The following is a 22,773-nucleotide window of genomic DNA, read 5'->3' on the forward strand; positions in this document are numbered from 1 at the left end:
CTTCTCTTTTCCATTAATCATCTTGTCTGGTGACCCTTACAGTAGGTTGGGAACTACAGACCAAACTACTTAACAACATATAAAATCATTCAAACTAGTTCTTACCAGCTAGTTCTTACCAGCTACCAGTGTCAGTAACAATCTAATAATGTCATATATAATACTATATCAATTACAGGGGCCAAATTTCTGCATAAAGAGTACTCTTACTTTTGATACATTTGTACATTTGCTGAACATACTTCTGAACCTTATATAAGTACAGTTTTGATGGATTTATGAATGTTTTACAAATCTGTCAGTACCTGAATACTGAATACAGAAGAAAGGGAGCGAGGAGAGCTATGGAGAAAGCAAGGAGGAAGGGAGAGGGTTAAGATAGGTCAAAATAACACACACAAGCACACGCGCACACACCTCACCCTGAGGCTATCGGAGAATTATGACTGGAGGACTGACCTGTCACCATGTTATTATTCTGTCGCTTTGGGCGTTGACGTGTATGATCACACCCACCCTGACACACATGCACAAATTCACATAAGTCCCACAAAAAACATATCCTGATTAACAAACAGAGGGATTCCCCTTGCTCAGACCTGCAGCAGTTAGGCAGCTGAGAGAGAGAGGGAGAGAGAGAGAGAGATGGAGGGTGAGAGGGAGGGAGATGAAGACGGAGACACATCCCACGAGGGTAGTGTGCCCATTCATAAGACAAAAATGCACCAATATGCAAATTCTTGTATTCCGTAAGCAGAGAGATGAGCTTACGTAATAATGTTGGAGGGTTTGTAAGTCAGGGCAGTGTGTCAGGACTGCAGCTGCTACATGCCAGGTCACACAGCAACACACTGGGTCAGAGGTTAGAGGAGTGCTCACTTCAGCTAAATGAGAATATATATTAAAGTATGGTTTGGACAAACATTCCTCACATCCACATACATTAGTCTGACCCCAGGCTCGCAAAAACATGCATGAAGAACTTGTGGAAGCACATCTATTACATGTAAAAAGATGCAAGCACAGGAGCTATAGAATCAAGAGATTCATCCGCAAACAGCTCTGTTGGCTGGAATTGGTATCTTAAGCTGGGGGTATGCCCAATATGTGAAACCATCCCCACTCCTTGAACACTTCCCCTCTCTGAACACAAGATTGAGTAATACGCCTTTACTTGGCTCGACTACAAACACATGCAATAACCTGCCCTGGCAGACCTGTTGAGAAGGAATGAACATGCAGAAAGAGCAGACACTATATGCAAATCAGGTAGTCCCAATATGCAAAACAAGTGGGCTGAAAGAAATTAAGGAGGCTTTCCCGTATGTTTCGTATGTTTGGAATAATACAAAAGAGGTTTTTGTGAGTATAATATATGGAATTTATACATGAGGTACATATGCACAATAAGGATGATTACTGTTGGCATTAGAGAAGAATAAAATGAACCTGACTTGGCCCAACTCTTTTAACTTCAAATCATCTCTTGACAGTATTATCACTTGATTATATAATTCCTGTCAATTCTTTGAAGATTTAAGGGACTTAAAGCTCAGTGTTATCTTTACTATACTGTTTTGGTTGACTCTCACCGCTCTCATTTGCCTTGTTGTTGGGCTGCAGCAGGCAGCTGTTTTCAGGGAATAAGCTTTGATAAAGCCACTTTGTACTATACTTGCAACCGAAAAAACCTGATTAAAAAAACAAATCATACAAAGTAAGCGACTAGCTGGTGAGCATACATAAAACATACAGAAGAGGAAATAGACTGTATCCCATAGATGTCACTCACTGGTTTGCATTGGAGCCAGTTTGAGGCCCAGAGTTGCTGGTCATGGTGAGTGCCATCTTCTCGTTTGGACGCCCACATGGAATACATGGACATCAAAACCTACAATAAGACCAAGCAATAACTTCCAGAATGATCTCTGGCACTCTTATTAAAGGCTTGTATTTAGCGTTTGAGACCATAATTACTTTAACAAATGGAAAAAAAAAAGATTAACGTTGTATTTTCACAGAGAAGAAGACGCTTTTTGAATGGAAGAAAGTTGCAACCAGAATCTAGCAGCAGTCGGTTGCATTGTATTTTAAGATTCTTCTGCATTGGCGTCAGCCTCAAGCCTTGGTAGTGGAGCGTTTATGTGCTAATGAACCAGATATTTCTGTCAGGAGTTGTTAGAAATCAAAAGCAGAGCTAAAAGAGAGTGAATTTTGGGTGGCCTGAAACAACTCCAAATGAATGACAGTATTGCTCTGTTTTTGCTGTATGTGTGAAATCTTTGGCAATAACTTGGCTGTATCAGCTTTATAAAGAGATAATACGTCAATGTTGTGTTCCCAACTTGTTTCTGTTGGTCTCAAGAATTTAAATCAAAAGGAAGCTCACTGAGTGTTCAATTACAACCCTCTGGGTAACCTGAAAGGTAAGCACAGCAGCTGAGGTAGAAGGTGATAAATCATTTATAGCTTTATTCAGTAGTCAACAGTGAGAGATGTTATTTATCAGTTTATTTATTTATTAAAAGTGTCATGTTCTCTGTCTGTCTAGCAGGCATTTGACTGAAGGCTGCGCTCACTGTACTCTATGTGACGGCCTTCATTCATCAGCATTGCAGCTCTGCAGCTCATCATGTGGAAGGCTTGCGAAATCATAAACCACAAAACCGCCGCCTCTGTAGTCTACAAGCCGATTGGCCCAGTGCCGAGAGAGAGAGAGAGAGAGAGAGAGAGAGAGAGAGAGAGAGAGAGAGAGAGAGAGAGAGAGAGAGAGAGAGAGAGAGAGAGAGAGAGAGAGAGAGAGAGAGAGAGAGAGAGAGAGAGAGAGAGAGAGAGAGAGAGAGAGGAGAGAGAGAGAGAGAGAGAGACACACACACACACACATACACACACTACAGTAGTTCCAGCAGGTAAACTAAACATTTAAACTGAAAGAATATTTTTCTCACCACACAGATTATATTCTGCAGCTGTTCAGCAATTAAACTATTATATAGTAAAATCTGGAAACATTTTGGGTTTTCTTTTTTTACATTTGACCAGCACCTGAGTTAGACCAGTAATTACAGATCATTTTGCCCTTTGACATCCACAATATTGTTTTATTTGATTTTTCATATAATTCATTCATTCAGGAAGTTGTAGATTTAGGAGCGTGGCACACATGCACAAGTTAAAGTAAAACCATTTGTCTTTATATTTAATAAAACCCTAAAAATAGAGACTGTTTATGTACGTCATTATTTGGACTGTTAATGCTGTTAATGTGGGCTTAGCTGTACAATATTTTTGACTAAGGAAGAAAGGCCAGCTCTAATGTAGGAATGTAATAAATATTGTACTATTTATTATTATCTGTTATATCATCATATCATGTGCCTTGAAATCTATTTGTAGAGAAATACATGATGATGTAAATTGAGAGCAAATTCCATTCATATATTTTAATCAGGAATAAAATTTAAAAAGAGCCAGGTGATTCCCAGATTCACTGTACAAATCCCCCCTTCCCTCCCTCCCTCCCTCCCTCCTTCCCTTCGTCTGCCTCACCTCTCCTCTCCTCTCTGTCACTGCCCTGGAGCGCTGCACAAGGAGTGGAAAATACAGTCACCTAAAAATACACTACACATAAACAACACACACTTACAAACACATGGGCACACACACCCATCCAGGCCAAGTGTCTTTAATATTAGAAAGCACAAGGCTGACACCTGAGACACTCAGCACGGCGGTGTCGCCCTCCTCACCCTCCACCTTCTAAATTAGTCCAGCCATGGCCAATGTGTCCCTGATGGTCCAGTCTGATCCGCTCTGCTGCAGGCTGGCAGAGGGGTTGGGGGGGGGGTGTTAGCTGGTGAAGTGGGGGACACACATGGTTATGACATCACAGCCCAGTTGGCCCTGCATGCCTGCGGCAGTCACACGGGGCATCACCAGGCCTGACGTGGCACTGATGGGAGGGGGAAAAGGTCATAGAGACTAATGTGGCCTCCATACCGGGATTCTCCTTATCGTAGCCCCCCACCCCATCCCCACCCCACACACACACACACACACACACACACACACACAGGACATGCATAGTATATTAATATTTTTTTAGTATATTTTTCTACATGTGACATATTCTATTTTTTGTGTTTTTTAACGGATCCTCTGCCCCGTCTTTTAATCAACAAGATAAATTGTGCGTCTTTTGTACGTCAGTTTCTCTTTCTGCTCCTTTAAGTTTTGTTCAGCTCTCCTTTGTGTCTTTAGTTGAGCCTCCACATTGTTCCATTCTGTTTAAGTCTGCACACATGTCACTAACAGACCTGTTCAATTTCTTCTGGTTTTCTCCCACCATCGACTGTCTCCACTTGTTTCCATCTTCCTGTAGTTATTCATAGCTTTCTCTCTCCAGTGCCTTCTGTTCTTTTTACTTTCTACTCCTCTCTTTTATTTCCCTTTTGCTCTGAAGTCTTTCAACTCCTCTCATTATGTTTTCTTTTCTTTTGTCTTTTTAAAATCAACCGTTGCAGCCTTACCTTCTTTAATTTCCGTTTCTATTTTTAACTAATCTTATCTGTTTTTGTTTTTTTTACACTTTAATCTTTTACTTCCTGTCTGTTTGGATATTTCTTTTTCTTTTACATGGCTCATCTGATCATATCTATTATCAATTGTTGTAATTAGAGCTGGAACAATTAGTTGATTAATAGACAAAAGAAAATGAATTGAGAATTATTTTGATAATCAATCATTATGGCCATTTTTTAAGCAAATAGTTAGGCCCTCTTCAGCTGAATACTTTTCTAAATGATTGGAATGTATACCAGATGCATACAATAGAGCTAGATGGAAATATACACTGTTACTATTCCTATCATAATTACGGCTCTTTGCAGGGTCAGCAGGCTTCATTCTACTTGTCTTTCATACATGTAGCATGAGATGAGTGAGTGTCACACAGAGGATTTGAGATACGATGTACTGATTGATGCAGACTTAGCCTTGGCTCTGACTCTGACTCTGACTCTCTTATTTCTGTCTGAGGGAGAATCCAATCCCAGAAACAGCAGGAAGGCTACACACAAACACACATTCACAAATTCCCTGTCTAAGGCCCTCCCACTGGCCCACATAAAGCACACATGACTGGGACCGTGTTACCTAGATGGCAGAAAATGGAATCGTATTATTTTACAGTGAACAAGCTTTCACCTCTCAGCAGACCCGGCTGTGCAACTGATCACTGGACATTAACAACATAGTGTCACACCAATTGGCAGGTTTTCTACTGAGTAATCACTGGCCTCATGATCACAGCGACCAAAACAACATTCATGGAAACATGCATCATTTAAACATGAATAATAATCAAGGGTGAGGTGGGAAATAAACCTATATCTATATAGATTTAATTATAAGTGTACTTTGGTGGATTTTTTAGTGATGGGTTTAAACAACAATGATAGTAATAATATACAAAGATAATTTATAGAGCACTTCTTAAGCAAGTAGTACAAAGTGCTCCAGAGTTTGGAAGTTAATCACAGTGAGCTGAGAGTGACAGTGACAGGACTTAAGCAGTTTTACAGGTAAAAGTGCAGTAAAATCAGAGACCTTTTGATTATAACTACATTTATCTGTGAGCTGCAGTCACTTTTATTTTGGAGATAAAGATTTTAAATGAAGAACATTCAATAAACTCACAAAACACAATTCATGCCCCTATAGATTAAGATTCCCAACAGTATAGTGGCCAGTCTCAGTGCCACCTCGAACACTATGATTACTTCCATTTTTGAGACTTAAATATATTACTTTATTCACTTTGGAGCACTTTTTGTTGGGGATATACAGTATTAAAGAAGGTGAGGTGTACTTAAATAGGTAAAAGATGTGAATTTGGTTGCTGGATATCGTTAACGTTAATGGACATTCTGTGGGGTAGTGGTACTGGGATCATTTCTTAAATACTTGAATAATGTTTTTTTCCCATCTGTTTGTGACTGTGCATGTTCTGTTAGTAGATTATCAACACAGGTGATCATTATATTTGAAACTTAATAACAGATGTATTTCTAATTCATAACAGATACATACAATAGAACTAGATGGAAATGTTAATGCTTTTTTCACCCCCTATCATCATTTGCAGGGTCAGCAGGCTTCATTCTGCTTGTCTTTCATACATGAAGCATGAGGTGAGCGAGTGTCACACAGAGGATTTGAGATACGATGTACTGATTGATGCAGACTTAGCCTTGGCTCTGAGTCTGACAATCTTATTTCTGTCTGGGGGAGAATCCAAGTCCAGAAACAGCAGAGCTACACACAAACACACAAACACACATTCACAAATTCCCTTTCTCAGGCCCTCCCATTGGCCCACATAAAGCACACATGACTGGGACCGTGTTACCTAGATGGCAGAAAATGGTATCGTATTATTTTACAGTGAACGAGCTTTCACCTCTCAGCAGACCCGGCTGTGCAACTGATCACTGGACATTAACAACATAGTGTCACACCAATTGGCTGTTATTCTACTGAGTAATCACTGGCCTCATGATCACAGCGACCAAAACAACATTCATGGAAAACATTAAGACGATTTTAGACCCTTTTTAGGGACTCTTTAGCACCCCTAAATTTGATCTCAGCACCCCTAAAAATGAATAAATGACTATTGTATTTTTTTAAATACTTGCAGGTCATAGTATGTCAAATTCTCATTAGGAGCTGAGCCCCCCCTAAAGGTCTGATCCTACAATTGCCCCTGGCCTGATCACTGGTCTCATGATCACAGCGACCAAAACAACATGAGCACACATTTATAGAAAACATAAATCATTTAAACATAAATAATAATGAATATTCTGCTACTTAAAGGTGGGAAGTAACAGTTAATCTGTGTATTTAATTATTTATTTATTATTTATTGGTATATATAATAATAATAATAATAATAATATGTGTATTCATAGAGCACTTTCTAAGCAAGTAGTACAAAGTGTCACTTGCTCTGCTAATGATGATAATAATAATTGCATTTGTATAGGGGCTTTCTGTTGCAGGAAGGTTGCATTGAAGGACAACATATTAAAAAACAACAGCATCACCAATCAAACAAACAATGTAAATGTATTATGCAAACAAATAAGTCTAGTGGTTAGACAAGAAGACGAGTGTATAAAATGTGTTGTCAGGACTTTTGTAAAGCTGAGGTGTCGGTGCAGCAAGAGCTCAATTATCTGCTTGACCTTAAACTGGATTTATGGAACAGCTAAAAAGCCTGACCTAGCAGCCTTTTGTGACAGTAAGGAATTAAAAAATCATCAATATTTTTTAAAATCATTATGTTAATACTAATTGGTGAAGCCAAAGATACATTTTTACATTGTTGGCAGTAACGTACCTAACTAACTAACTAACTAACTAATGATCTCTGGTGCTTTGTAGTTATGACTCATACCATTTCACACTGAAGCTCCTGTCACAGGTGTCCCCACATCAACTCTACCAGCTATCAGTTTTTGGGACATCCCTCAAGATTCACTTGGTCAGCGAGCATGAATCGATTCCACCCGCCTGTCCATTTCACGCTTTGCCAACCTTGTGATCTGTTCAAAAATACAAGCGCACATACTTGGCATATGTGCATGAATGACTGGCTGCTCAGCTGGCTTTTGATGACCATATAAGACATCTATGTAAAACCTCTTTTCTACCAACTCAAAAACATTTCTAAACTCTGCCCATGTGTAACTCAGTCAGAGAAACTTGTCCATGCCTGTGTCTCCTTCAATACTGTGCTACTGCCATGCAGCTCTTCACAGGGATCCCTGGCAGGGGGATCCAAAAGCTCCAGTACCTTCCGAACAGCACTGCCAGTTGTCATTACACAGGCTCCCCATCTGCTTCAGGACTAACTACAAAGTCCTGCAACTCACATACAAACCCATCAACAGACGTGCATATCCCCACCTACAGGAACTGATCATACCGCAAACCTCCACCTGCACCCATTGACCTGCCAGCAGCTTGCTCTTCTGGACCCCCAGTACAAAGCTATGCAACATGGGGAATCGAGTCTTCTGCTCTGCTGCACCACGCTTATGAAACTGCCTTCATAACCAACTGAGGGCCGCACAGACCCTAGGCCCTTTTTACAAAAAGGCTTAAAAGCCTTTCTGTTCAGGAAGGCTTTTTCATCTTAACTTGAGTGTTATTAATACTGTAGCACTTTGAGTTCAACTATGAATGAAAAGTGTGTTACAAATTAAATATATTATTAAATGTATTTATTATCTAAAGAAGGAATATTCTGCATAGTCTCTGAAAGGAAAGCAGGTGCTCTGCAGCACCTGATAGCTGTGTTTACCTGCAAGTTGGAACATCTCTGGGCATAAACGTGTGTGATGGATGAGTGAGAGAGTGCCATAGCAATACAAAGAGAGACTTAAACAGTCTCTCCTACCTCCATGTTAAACAGGGCTGCATGTGTCATATAGAACAGAAAATACATGTGACCTATTTACAGGTCCCCTCCAGTGTGTGACTGTGTGTGTGTGTGAGTGTGTGAGTGTGTGTATGCATGCTTATCTCTATGTAAGGGGCCATCCCTTGTAAAAGCGTGAGGTTTCTGCACAGGATATGGGTTTCTGGTGAAAAAGACACAGAGAGGAAGTGCTCTAAAGAAAACTTCTCTTCCTTTCTTTCTCTCTCCTCTTATCTTTCTCTCCTCTCTTTCTTTTCCACAAGACACACATCTCAATTTGCATGTTTAGGATTATTTCTGTGCTGTAGGCTTAAGATGTATGCTGATGAAATCTCTGAAACAAATATGTATTCAGACACTTATGGCTAATGGCTGTCATGCAGAGGAAATAAATCAATCTTGTCAATTCAAGTTTAAACAAAGAGAAATTGTTCATGAACCAGCTTCAACATCAAGTTGTAGTTTTAATGGATGCACACATTTAACCTCTTGTCTTACTTGATTTTTAAAAAAATAAGTAATTTAATGTTAGAGTTGTTTTAACTATAAATGACAGCCACGATTTCTCTGCATCACCTTGTATGCCAAATATTAATAGAATGGTTGCTGAAGAAATGAAGGAATAAACACACACACTATGTATTTTAGTGAGGTACTGGCCTGCATCAAAGAAACTGCGCTCATAATTCTGATGCAGTCATTTATTACACCTTCTAAAGATCAACTTTTTCTTCAGGATCAAACCTACCAGTCACATGACTAACTTTTAAACTAACTACAACAGGAGCTACCAGGACTTAAAGGACTTGGAGTCCCTGAAGAAGCCAATCTTTTCCAAGGTGGGCCTGTAACAAAAACATTTATCTAAAAACCAACAAATGCAAATTAGAGTATAAATCCAAATTAAAATAATTTTAGTGCTTATACACTGATTGATAGTTAACTACTCAGAGCACAGTTGATGTGTCTATTCGTCCAAAACAGAAGAACATAACACAGGATATAATAATTCTACCTCATTTTTAGCCGCTGATGAAACATTGAGCTGACTTGTATAGATGGTGTCAAGAAGAGTTTAGAACTACAGGTTGCAGCAGTATGGACAGTCACAGCGCTGCACATGCTGCCTGGGCCTGTTTGAGCTCTGAGCACTGAGGGACAGCTTCGCCACGGCTCCTTCATATTTAATTGTTGTGTTGAATTATTCTGGCTCACTGCCGTGTTGTGCCACCGTGAATTGGGCCGTGAGTGTATCTGAGAGTGTGTGTGTGTGTGTGTGTGTAGGACAGGGACAAGAGGGAGAGTGATGTGGCAGTAGTGCCTGAGTTTGCCACGAACACTGGAAGCCTTTGGGAAAGCAGAGCCATAGCAACAGAATGAATTAATGATCAGGACCCGAATGCTACGTTTATCACAACCAACACACACACACACATACAAAAGCACTAGCCATGACAGCTGGTGGTTTCATATTCAACACTGATAACCTGGTGATGCAGGTTCGGCCTGAACTACTTTTACAACTACAAAACATGCAGCTCACAGCAGCAGTCAACATACTGAACATTATATCATTCGTTCTTCTAAAGTTTCCTGTTTAACTGAAGGTTTCTCAGCATTTACTTTTATCTAGGTTATTGTCTAAAAAGAAAATGAGTTCAATATCGTGAAGTGTTGTTACAAAACACGTAAGTATCAACCAGTTTATCATGAGATCATTATATGAGAATGATTATATAAACATGCCACACCACACATTAATATAATTACTTAAGTAGGTAAAAAAAAAAAAAAGTCACCACACACCTTCATACCATTCCTCAGTTGAGGATAGGTTCATATCTTAAAATCTTCTGAGCCAGTGATATTCAGAAAATAGTCTGCAGTGCCCCCCTCAGGAGAAGAAAGAAAAATACCTGGGCAAAATTCACGAGGCACATTTAAGAGTGATGATAAGAGGAAAACCTAAAAAATCATTTTATAAGTGTTACAATGCAAATTACAATTCATTTTTCTGTCACATTTGACTCTGATTTAAACAAAAACTACTATTGTGCCTTCTTAAAACCTGTTGAAAGTCTGTCAAACACAGGTTCAGTATTGGGGTCATTACCAGACAAAATCATAACACTTTATGATATTGTGTGTTATTAATATCTTTTGGTGTTACTCAGACAACATTGAGTTACTTTTCAAAAACTGTCTCCTGTGCAGGAGAAAAGAAAGTTTCAGAGACAAAACCCTGAGGCACACTGTTGCCTCTGAACCCCTACAAAAGGTATGCATACTGAAAAGCTTTCATCTAGTCAAATTAGCTGGTATAGATACTGTATGTATAGACAAGTCTGGGCTTTTCTGCACATCCAGGTAAGACACTATTCATGTGTGTGCGCGCTGTGTAATCTTGTTGAGGCCAACATGCAGAGAAATAGTATGGACATGATTACATTAGACAGTTGTTGTGGCCAACTCTTAGGTGTCATTCCTGGTCCTTGAATGCATTTTCAAAGCTGAGGATTAATGAGTGATTTTACCTCGACCGTCAAAAATCAAATTTTGGTCAAAACTAAGGTTGATAAATACCTCTAAGTAGTAGTCCTGTAGTGTTTACAGAAGGTTAAAACTGATACACTCCCACTCCACTATCTCACTTATCACTGAAAAAAAAAAGTGAGTGAAAAATATGTGAACACTTACTCCAAACTACAAAAACTTCACAGGAAACCGCTTTGATCCTGTTTGACCTGACAAGGATCTGACTAGAATCGAAACACTGTCCTGGTTAAATTTTGTGACTTAATAAGTGTGTGGGTGTTACTGCACCCACATAATATGAGTGTAATTATTCTCATTCAACTGAGAAACATCTGAACACACAAAAGACCGGTTCAACTTGAAATGTATAAAAACAACACGGCCATTACCTACTGAGAATGAGGTACATTTCAAAATGCACAGACACAGTTTGGTTTTTACTCTTTTTATTGTACAATATTACAATTATATTTTGTACAAATGCTGTTAACAAAAAAAAAAAAAAAAAAAAGAAATTCAGGCAATAAAGAGAAATGTTTGCTGGGGGCCTGAAAACAACAATGTCCTTGAGCACTGTACTGAACCTTCAGGCAGCAGTGAGGTGAACACATGATACTTCTGCTTGGAGGGACGGCGACAGAGGCGCACACAGACATCGCATCTGAGGTGGGCTAGCAAGACCTGCTCCCTGTTCCCCCTTCACCGCATCAGATCTTAAAAACACGGGATGGGCAAAAGCAAGTAGGTGGATAACCAACATCAGTACGGATGAAGATCATGTAAGGAAAAGATCTCTCATAAAAATCCAGTTTGTGAGTTGTAGTGATGTGGAAGAAGGGGGAATTTGGGGGGGTAAGGTTGTTCATTTGTTGTTTGGTCCAGGTCCAATATGTTAAGAAGCTCAGGCGCAGGGTCAGAGGTCATCAGGCGGGGCTTAAGAACGAGTGTACTTCCCCCAGATGTGCAGCATGAAGACTGAAGCAATGAAGAGCAAACTCATCACCAGCACTGGCACCGGGCCGCTGTCACAAGAGACAACTGATTAACACCCAAAAACACACACGCACACAAAATCCCATCATTTGCTGCAACCCCAACCAGAGCAAGAGTCTTAGCAGAGTGGCTGATTTTATTGATGAGCTTCGGAAACAAGGAGGGGCTCTCATCTCTCAAGGAGGGACTGAGGAGGGTAGGGTAAGGTAGGGTGGGGTGGGGTGGGGTGGAGGGACGCATCTCTAGTAGCAACATTGCCATGCCAACCATCTCCTCCACTGCCCCCTCCTCCTCCTGTCAGAAGGCTGTAATTGAGTTGACCTTTCAGAGTGGATCCTTTAATGAAGCTTTGAGGCCGGCATCTAACACAGGAACAAACACGCACTCGATATACAGCACTGTATAGCGAGTCTGCCCTCCTTCGACTGGGGAAGCACTCAATAACCACCACAGCACCATCGATCAACCACAGCCTGCTACGGCCAGGAGACAGGACGCTTTCTCTAATATTAGGGTGGAGGTTGTAACAGAATAGAAGTTTGAGATTGAAAGTTTTCTAAGCGCGTGGTCACGTAATGTGTGTGTGTGCATGCGCAAAGACACACACTCAAATCAAGTCGAGATTATTTGTTGGACCACAGAAGCACGTCTGCCTAATTTCCTGCCTTTAATCATTCCTCCCATTCTATCTCATAAACAACACTAATGATGTGATAAAGTGTCGGAAATCCTGAGAATTAAGTGTTTATTTGTGAGAGGATGCGAGTTTAAATGTCAAAGGTTAAATGTGTTTATATTCACTGGTGATTTGGCATTTTCATGTGTTCAGGAGTGTGCCTGTGTGTGTGTGTGTGTGTAAAACAGCTTGACAGGGGCTGCTTTTATAAACTACACTTACACTTTGAGACCTGGCGAGTCCTCAGTGTAGAAGCGCCACATGCCCCCTGTACCCGCCGATCCTGTGGTCCTGCCACCACTGCGTGTACCGCTGCTGGTGGCTTTCCTGTGCAACACACACAAAACACAAGAATATGTAGACACTGCCAAGTAACACTGGTTATAACAACATAATATTTTTATTAAGAAATGTCTATACCTTTCTGTGGCAACTTTTTTTTTGTCTCATACTGTCAAAAATTCCACTTTATGAAATACAATTTTTTTTAAAGAGCAATTGCCTACAATGTACTTTATAGGGAGAAAAAAAAGTTAATGAACCTAAAACGATAGACACAATTTAAAGAAGCACAACCCAAATTTGTGAAAAAATGTTTTTTCTCAATTACAAACTGAAGCATCTAAACCAATTTAATAGAAGCTTGAAACCATTTAAGTTAAATTTGAGTGAAGCATTTAGACCCCATCCCAGTGAGAGAAAAAATAAATCTATCTTATTATATTAACACTGTAACTTCAACTACAGTATCCGGTGATGAAAGAGCAAAATGTTTCATGGCTGCCTCTCTCATGTGATGAGATTAAACAGAGGTTAATGAGGTAATGAAGAGGGTGATAGTAATGGGTAATAATGAGTAATAATGAGAGAGGTAACAACGAGCCTCTGATTACACACTGATTAAGCCCAGAGCACAACATCTATCTGCCGCTCTAATCTATGGAGTGCACACAAAAATGCAGAGAAGGGCTATCTGAAAGTCATCAATCACTCTTCACAGTGTGATGACATGAGGAGGTGGGGTCAATATCGCAGTTGTTTGAAATAAATTAAAAAATGAAAATAAAAGATCATATGGAGGTGTGTGCAGGCCAAGGGGGCTGCAGAGAGTTTTTCATGTTTAATGTAAAGATTGAATGAATAGCTACCTTTTCATATTAGTGGCCATTATACATATGTGACAAACAGAACAAAGTTTTGGACCGCCACAAGCTGACAGAACAGCTTCAGTGCTTCTTGGTAAAGAGTCTCTTGACTCTGGCGAAGGGATTCTTAAAAAATATATCCTCTCATTTCGTTTTTTGATGTTAGTGGTGGAGAGCAACATCTAAACCTGCATTTTTTTGTTTAGGATCTTTTTGTCTTCTTGCCGTTTGTCAGTCTTTTCCTATCTTGTGTTAGTTAACTACTTTGTGGTTTGAATATTCAGTATGAATTGTAACTGTTCTATGATTTCTTACCAGTATTTGTATTGTTTTGGAGGAATCTAAAGTGAGGGGAGGGTTAGTGAGGTTGGTGTTTAGGGGAAATTGTGATATGATTTGGGCTGTGCTGTTTTTATTTTCCTTTAACAATTCCTTTTTTTGTCCCATGACTATTTATGTTTTTAAAAAAAACTAAGTGTATGACTGGGTTGGGATCTGTTGAATGCAAAACCCATAAAATGATTTTCATCATTTTCACTCTTATCGAGTCGTTCAGTGCCCCATTTGGAAATATCAATGTTATATTCAGTTGTCTCCTTTTCTTTGCCATCAGTCTGTGAGCAGTGTTTACCTGTGGAAAGTTTAGAGAATTTAAAAGTTTAGTGGTCAGATTGTGAGTATGTGTACCTCTGTCTGACTGTGGAGCCTGCTGCACGGGGAGCCACTGTCTTGCTGGGGGAACGGCTAGACGCCCCAACATTGGTTGCACTTGCTGCTGGTCCAGGCTGAAAGAAAGAGACCAGATTAAAAGAAATACGTGCACAGTATTCAAATCCGTTACTCCTCTTTTGTCTGTCTGAATGAGACTCTCTTACAAACACGCAATTACACAAAAATATGATTACAACTGAACCTAAGTTAACCTATAACACTGAAATAAAGACGCTTTTAGAATTCTTGAACAGCCAACTTACAGTTAAAGCTGAACTTTACAGTGTGTGTCAGACAGTGAAGGCCTTCATTGAATATTCATTGCTTTTCACCTTCAGTGTTAACTAAAACGGAGAGTCTCTACCAAATGTCGCATGCATGTATATAAGTCGTTACTTGAGTGCTGGAGCAGTTTAAAACATTAATTTTGGAGGATTACAGCTTTAAAAAACCAGCCACGTCCACAAATGACAAGCTAACGTTAGCACGCCTGCTAACAGATAGCAAAACGTTATCTATCTGATGGCTCTTTTAATCCAACATGGCTGGCCTCAGCTTCAACAGAATAGTTTTAGAGGTAGCTAATGAATCTTACCATTTTGCTTTTCTTTGTCCCGATGCGAGGTGAATCCCTGAGCCTCTCTTCTAGCCGGTGTCCACGTCAAATGGGCAACAGTAGGCAGTAGGTGTGTGTAGTGGTCAACACTTGAGTAGAGATGACGCTTGTCTAAAAAGGACACGACTGCAAAACGCAGGACCAGCGTAGGAGACCGAGCAGAAGCCTGACCGGCAAATTCCATTCAACATAAAAAGAATGAAATAAAAATCACACTTTAGGATTATATTTTCATACTACACCATAAAAACGTATTTTCAAAACAGTATTCTGTAATTCTTGTATTGAACTGGGATATTATTTTGTACGTTATTTCAATGGCAATTTAAAGGTCTTCTTTGACTCGCAAGAAGACGTGTCTGTTCTACTGAGGGGAAACTGGTGCCATTGTGGCTCAAACTGCAACGCAAGCCGCCTGATCCACGAGAGGAGAAGTTGAGCCAACATGGCGTCCCAGTGGTAGAGTTTCATGATAGCATTCAGCCGTTGCGTGCGGCTAGACGAGCATAATCACAGGTTTCCAAACTTGGATAAGGTGGATAAGACGTTCAAAGGTAAACATAAGTGTAGTAAATTGAATTATACGGTGATGCTGTTGTAGAGTTTAGTCACAGCTGTCCACTAAATTCATCTAAAACGGGTTGTAGTTTTTGTAGTAACTATAACATTAGTATCTATCATCCTGTCACTGTGGCTAAGTGCATCTACCTTCACTAAAGCAGACAGGTGTCGTCTAATTTGTCTTCTGGCTGTCAGTTTGACTTCTTACTTAAAACCCAAGACTTTTAGAGTATTTGGGGACACTGTGACAGCAATGGTGGTTTTCAGTAGACGTAGGCACATTTTCTGTCAAACAAACATGACATTAAATACCTTAAGAGGAAACAAATGTATTTAACTATTAAACTACAAACCCCACAAGGACAGATTCTTCAGGTTTGTCAACAATGCGGCTCTGAAAAGTTTTTCTTTATGGCATAAAGAGAATAGATGAATTAGTCTGTGTGAGGATGTTGTGTGTTTCCACCAACACGTATTCTCTGTGATGTATTTCACACAAGTTAAAGCAATCATTCCTATAAACTTTAACAATGTTGAATACAAGTTCATGTGTATTTATTTGTAGAGCACACTTCATATAGTAGTTGTAACTCAAAGTGCTGTACACATGAACAAATACTTAAAATACACTACACATTATAGAACATTAAGATATATAAGAAATAAATGAAATAAGCCTTGTATGTTTGATTTTGTGATTATTTACACTGTCAGTTTACTTTATGTATTTCTACTATGGCTGCAACTCAAAGTATTTTAATTATTGATTAACCTTTCTCAATCAATCGATCAGCTGTTTGGACAATAAAATGTTGATCATGAATTGACGATTAATTTCGTAGTTGGCAACTAATCGATTAATCGTTGCAGCTTTACATACTACATGACAATGTGTTATGAGTTACTGTTTTTCAGACTGCTGTTCTCTCATTGGGAAATATTTGCAGAGACAGTTTTTACTTAACATTTCAGCTCTGTTGGTGTGTGTCCAGGATGGCACGGGTGGTGTTTCTCCATCCGGATTTGGGCATAGGTGGAGCCGAGCGTCTGGTGGTCGATGCTGCTGTCGCTCTGAAGTCTCGGGGGTGTAGCGTCCAGATCTGGACGGCCCATTACGACTCAACACACTGCTTCTCTGAGACCCTGGACCCAGACCTGCCTGTGGTGCGTGAACATAAACACACATACACTATCCTACATATTGCCATTCAAAGATACACAACAAAAACAGACAACAGGGTATGTAAAATGCAGTCTATTAGGAACATATACAGTCATGTGAAATATGAACATATGGATATTTAATATTGATTTTAACAATACTGACACATTCAAGTAATAGAACTAAACAATTAAAACTGAAGAAAATACTTTTAAAAACTTTCTGTGAAATGTAATTTAAAAAAAAAGCAATTTCTGGTGAGGAATAAATTAGGACACCCCACATTCATTCCCACTTAAAATGGCTAAAATCACACACAGGTGTATCACAGCAAGTGCAAATGATCAGAACATTGTTACTCAGCATTTTGAAGGAGGCATGACTTATTTAAACCTCAGACATTTAGTTTGGTGTGCCCCTGACTGTTGAAATGAGAGTGAGCACCATGGTGAGATCGAAAGAACTGTCTGAGGCCTTCAGAAAGAAGATTGTAGCTGCTTATGAGTCTGGTAAGGGATTTAAAAAGATCTCAAAAGAATTTGAAATCAGCCATTCCACTGTCCGGAAAATAATCTACAAGTGGAGGACATTCAAAACAACTGCTAACATGCCCAGCTCTGGCGGTCCAAGCAAGTCCCCCCCGAAAGCAGACCGCAAGATGCTAAAAGAAATCACCAAAAACCTTAAAATGTCATCACGGGACCTACAGCAGACTCTTGCTACTGTTGATGTGAAAGTCTCAACAATCAGAAAGAGACTACACAAGTTCTATTTCATGGGAGGTGTGCAAGGAAGAAACCTTTGATCTCCTAGAAAAACGTGAAGGCCAGACTGAAGTTTGCCAGAGAGAATGTAGACAAAGACCAGGACTTCTGGAATAATGTTCTTTGGACAGATGAGTCTAAAATTGAATTATTTGGACACGAGAACAGAGGACATGTTTGGCGTAAACCAAATACAGCATTCTAGGAAAAGAACCTCATACCAACTGTGAAGCATGGAGGTGGAAGTGTCATGGTTTGGGGATGCTTTGCTGCAGCAGGACCTGGCCGGCTCACCATCATAGAATCCACCATGAATTCTACTGTGTATCAGAGGGTGCTCACTGAAACGTCTCACTGAAGTTATTTCAGCCAAAGGGGGTAACACTAGCTATTAGGGGGTAGGGTGTCTGTAATTGAATAACTTTCTTTTCCAGAGATAAATATCAACGAGATTAGACATCAATATGTGAACATTTCTTAATAAAGAACTGAATACTTAACGAGGTGTCCTAATTTTTTCACATGACTGTACATGATTTGACTTTGCCTTGCTTTTTTACAGGTATGTGTGGGTGACTGGTTACCCACCAGTGTGTTTGGCTACCTGCACGCACTATGTGCTTATGTGAGGATGATCTATGTTGCCCTCTACCTGGTCTTTCTCAGCGGGGTGGAGTATGACGTTGTCTTCTGTGATCAGGTGAATTGTGTCGGGCGGTAACTGTTAATCTATTTCTTTGATCGTCTCAGTTGAGTTTGTCTATTTGGTGTGACTGACTCAGAGAATAGCTTCATTGTTAACAGTTACCTGTCTTTGTGTCTGTGTTTTTTCTATACCTTGTTGCAAAGCAGACACACCTTTGCTTTTTTCTTTTATATCTTTCACACAAATACACACAGATACAACTGTTCTCATTCAAACATCACTAATGTGACACTAGAATAAGCCTCACATGCTAAATCAATAACATCAGAGTTCACATAAAGTATGTGCATTACTTGTTGTGTAAGTGGTGAGGTACATTGTTTAGCATTAACATAGTGTTTGTTTTATATTTAGTGCATGTTTCTATTGTTGTACTCTGTCTCCATTTGCATAAAGGGTTCTCGATATTAATGTGGCATCTTCACTGATTGTTGTATAAGCAGCATTATGTCACATGCCAAAACAAGCTGCCATATTTGTCTCTGATTAGTCAGGAGGGAGGAACATTTTTTAGGGAAGACCTGAATACTATTGTCTTTGCTTGCCAGTTGCAGCCAGGGTTTTAGTTTTAGTTAGTTTTTCTTTCTTTTGGCAGCCTAGGCATATAGTATAGAAAGGTTACGGGCTGTTTTTGTTTATATTTGTAAAATCCTGGTTGCAGTTCTTAGTTGCATGAGTATGAGTGCGTTCAATCCCTTTTGCGTTATGTGCCCTGTATCTTTATCACATTACATGGGAAGAAACAATTAAAAAAAAAAAAGAAAAATGCTCACCAAAAATGAATAATCTGTTTTTACACCTCGTGTTCCTCCTCAGGTATCCGTGTGTATCCCGGTGCTGAGACTGTCTCGTTATAGAAAGAAGGTTTTGTTCTACTGTCACTTTCCTGACCAGCTGTTGACACAGAGGAAATCAGCCCTGAAGAAGCTTTACCGTGCTCCCATCGACTTGCTGGAGGAACGGACCACTGGTATGGCTGATATGGTACGTAACAGCTTATGGTTGTAAGCTCGATTACACATGTTGCAATGATCTGATTACAGAACAAGACTGTGTCACTGGGCTTATTTGTATTTCATTCAGATTTTAAAAAAAACAAAACCTTTTTATAGTATGGTGGTAAAGAATGCTCTTTAATCAGTAAAAAAGCACGAAGTTCAGTACCAAAATGCCAGACATTTATTAAGATCATATTTAAAAGTATTTTCAAAAGATGCTTATGATGCTTATCAGAGTACCTCAGCGGGAGCATGATCAAACAAGGCAGAAAGGGAGTGGCTAAAACTAAAAATGTCTTCCAATATTAACCTGATAATCTAAATGAATAATGTGCTTTAGTTCATCCATTTTAAAGTTTCTCAATGTTTTGCACAGCCTGCAGACAGGAGAGTGATTTGTGGCTTAAACAGTAATAACAGTAAACTACAATTTTGAATTTTCTGAATAGATGTATACATTGAAAGATGAAAAATGTCAGTGGTGTATACTTTCAGACAACGCATATAATAAACTTTTTAAATACTACTAATTTTAATTCTTTACAATAGACAAATAGTAAATTACTCAGTTCAAGTTATCCTAATTAGGGCCCGACTAATACTGGATTTCTGATATCGACATATCTCCCATGTCTTTTTCTACGACAGTTTCTGAAAAGAACAGAAAAACTCAGAAACATTTTCTGCTTTTGCTTTTCACTGCCCAGGAGTTGAAACTTTGACTTTATGCAAGTTATGCACGTGGCATCAGATATTCCCCAAATAATGTCTGTGTTTTTGTACACCTCCTTTGAATCAATCTATTCATGGAAACCTGTAATTAATAATCTGTTGTCATCTAAAATTGTTTACAAACAAATTACAAATTAATGAAATAGTGCTCCTTAAAGATAGAGATGATTCACTCAGAATCATTTAATCCCACCAGTCTAGACTTATGATGTCTAGACAGGTGAAATTACTTTTAGACTTCATTTTGGCTCTTCAAGACCACCTTGCCACCCAGCCATGGTTTAAAACTATATTGAAATGGAATAAATCAAAATGTAGGGAATATTATTTTGACTTAAACTGCCAAAGTGATTATTTAAAAACCAAAGTGTTTATTTAAAATGTGATATGGCATGATCTCTACAGGCAAGCTGTTGTAAAAGCTCAGGGCCCTGATAGAAATGAAATGACATTTGGATTTCAGTCTAGACTTCAGGAAAATCAAGGACCTCAGGCTGCCATCCAATTCATAGAGAATTCAGACGCCTGTGATATATGTGAGATCCTTATGAACTAATCTCTCTGTACTTGCTCTTAGATTCTGGTAAACAGCCAGTTCACCGCAGGCATCTTCAGGGAGACCTTTCATAGTCTAAGAGGACTCCAGACAGATGTCCTCTATCCCTCCCTCAACATGCGTAGCTTTGACCAGCCATCTACTGAAGCACAAGGCCTGGAAGGGCTGCTCCCTGAGGGAACCTCCTGCCTGTTTCTCTCTCTGAATCGATATGAGCGAAAGAAGAATCTGGGCCTGGCTCTGGAGGCTCTGGCAGCCCTGAGGAGCAGCCTCCCTCCAGGCCAAAGAGCGGGCATTCACCTGGTGGTGGCGGGGGGCTATGATGACCGCGTAACTGAGAATGTTGAACATTATGCTGAACTGAAAGAGCTAACAGCGCAGCTCCACTTGGACGACTGTGTCACTTTCCTGCGTTCCCCCTCTGATTCACTAAAGGTGGCACTGCTGCGGGACAGCGCCGCGGTGCTGTACACCCCGAGCAGAGAGCATTTTGGGATAGTTCCCGTAGAGGCCATGTACTCCTGCTGTCCTGTTATCGCAGTGAACTCCGGGGGCCCCCTGGAGAGCGTGGCAGATGGGGAGACGGGGTTTCTATGCGAGCCCACGGCGGAGGCCTTCTCTAAGGCAATGGAGAGGCTTGTCAGGGAACCGCAGCTCCGCAGGGACATGGGGCAAGCTGGGAGGAGGAGGGTACAAGATAAGTTCTCTCTTCAGGCCTTCTCAGACCAGCTGTATGGGTACATTGTCAGGCTGAGCCAGTGATATGGAAACAGGGTAAAAGCAGAAGACAGCCAGAGGAATAGCAGGAACTACATTTTCTTACTGAACTATGAAACTGATGGTGGATGGGGGTCTGCAGAGTGGAAGTCTTCTATCAGAGAATGTATGTGTATATGTGCAGAGAGGTGTGGGTGGAGGGGCGGGGGGGGGGGACTTAAGAGGACAATTAATCAGCATTCCCCTGGAGGGGTTGCTGAGAGGAAAAACAGGACGGAATTTCTATACCAATTAAGAAAAGAGTAACGAGTTTACCTACCCTATCTCTGAAAAAATACCACCCCTGCAAGTGTGTGTGTGTGCGTGTAAGCGTGCGTGTGTAGCAGCACAGCAACCAAGATCCTAGCAAATGAGCATACCAAAAGGATTGATTGTTAGAATGAAATGTTTTGCACTGTGTATGTTTTTCCTGTCCTCTCTACAGTAGTCTTTGTCTTTGTGTGTTTGAGGCTGAAGAAGAAGAATGTAGTTACCACCATGTCCCATCAGGCAGTGCACAGTCCCAGATCGATAAACAGGATGCTTTCCACTACTTCCTGTCCGCTCAGAGCTTTGTTCCCCTTCTAGCATTCAGAAGACGCTGGCCTGTCCATGACTCTTGCTGCCGCGTGGAGGTTATTAGCAGATGATAGAGAGTGTTTGGCTTCATTAGAAGGTCTGGCTGATGGGCAGTGTGCCTGTGTCTGGGTCATTATCAACAAGGAGAATAGCTGAAGGTCATTGTGTCTGCGTACTGGACTCCTCAGCCCTCCTACTGTATAGAAATGCTCTTATTGACATTCCTGAAGTCATAATAAACAAGAGGACACATAGTTTCCTGACTCTTATAGGGTTTGCTTTGTTGTTAAGTTTTTTTGGCCTTTAATAGAGTTTGCTAAGAACTTTGTGGGAGAGCGTGGAGGCACAGAAACATTGTTAATGTTGTTCAGTCTTTTTTTTTTCCTTTGCATTGAACAGATGTGATGCGTTGAGATGTTAAATGAAACATTCTCGAGACTATTCTGCAGTGAAACATTTTTATTTTGCTCATTAACAAAGTTGTTGTGACAGATGTACATAAGGGATACTACAGAAGATCACAAGTCTCTGTCTCCATCCGTTGCTGTACTGTCATTTGCAGAATTATGTCCTCATGGGCTTTTTTTTTTTTTTTTTTTTTGAAATCTTAAAAAATGTAAAGAAATAATAATAATTGCAATATTAAATTACAAACTGATTGTTTTCAGACCTAATATTTACCACATCACTCAATCAGTCATTCACCCAAATGTTTAACCCACCTAGTTTTACACAGCTTGGTCATATCTAATGAACGTGGCGAAGTGCTCACTGTTGAAGTTCATCAAGTCGTAT

The 22,773-nt window shown here is 40.0% G+C and overlaps 2 protein-coding genes across 2 annotated transcripts; one reads left to right on the plus strand and one right to left on the minus strand.

The window, feature by feature from the left end:
- Window positions 1-11,452: 11,452 nt before the first annotated feature.
- Window positions 11,453-15,252, minus strand: sec61b (SEC61 translocon subunit beta). Its single transcript, XM_053327258.1, has 4 exons — window positions 15,144-15,252; window positions 14,525-14,622; window positions 12,915-13,019; window positions 11,453-12,045 (listed from the first exon to the last, which is right to left on the minus strand). The coding sequence occupies exons 1-4, from the start codon at window positions 15,144-15,146 to the stop codon at window positions 11,958-11,960; spliced, it is 294 nt and encodes a 97-aa protein (XP_053183233.1). The 5' UTR covers window positions 15,147-15,252; the 3' UTR covers window positions 11,453-11,957.
- Window positions 15,253-15,681: 429 nt separating this feature from the next.
- Window positions 15,682-22,232, plus strand: alg2 (ALG2 alpha-1,3/1,6-mannosyltransferase). Its single transcript, XM_053326777.1, has 5 exons — window positions 15,682-15,718; window positions 16,698-16,889; window positions 18,214-18,351; window positions 19,174-19,341; window positions 20,665-22,232. Exons 2-5 carry the CDS (start codon window positions 16,719-16,721, stop codon window positions 21,403-21,405), a joined length of 1,218 nt encoding a protein of 405 aa, XP_053182752.1. The 5' UTR covers window positions 15,682-15,718; window positions 16,698-16,718; the 3' UTR covers window positions 21,406-22,232.
- The last annotated feature ends 541 nt before the right edge of the window (window positions 22,233-22,773 follow it).

Source organism: Scomber japonicus, chromosome 10, assembly GCF_027409825.1.
Source record: "Scomber japonicus isolate fScoJap1 chromosome 10, fScoJap1.pri, whole genome shotgun sequence".
Lineage (NCBI taxonomy): Eukaryota > Metazoa > Chordata > Actinopteri > Scombriformes > Scombridae > Scomber > Scomber japonicus.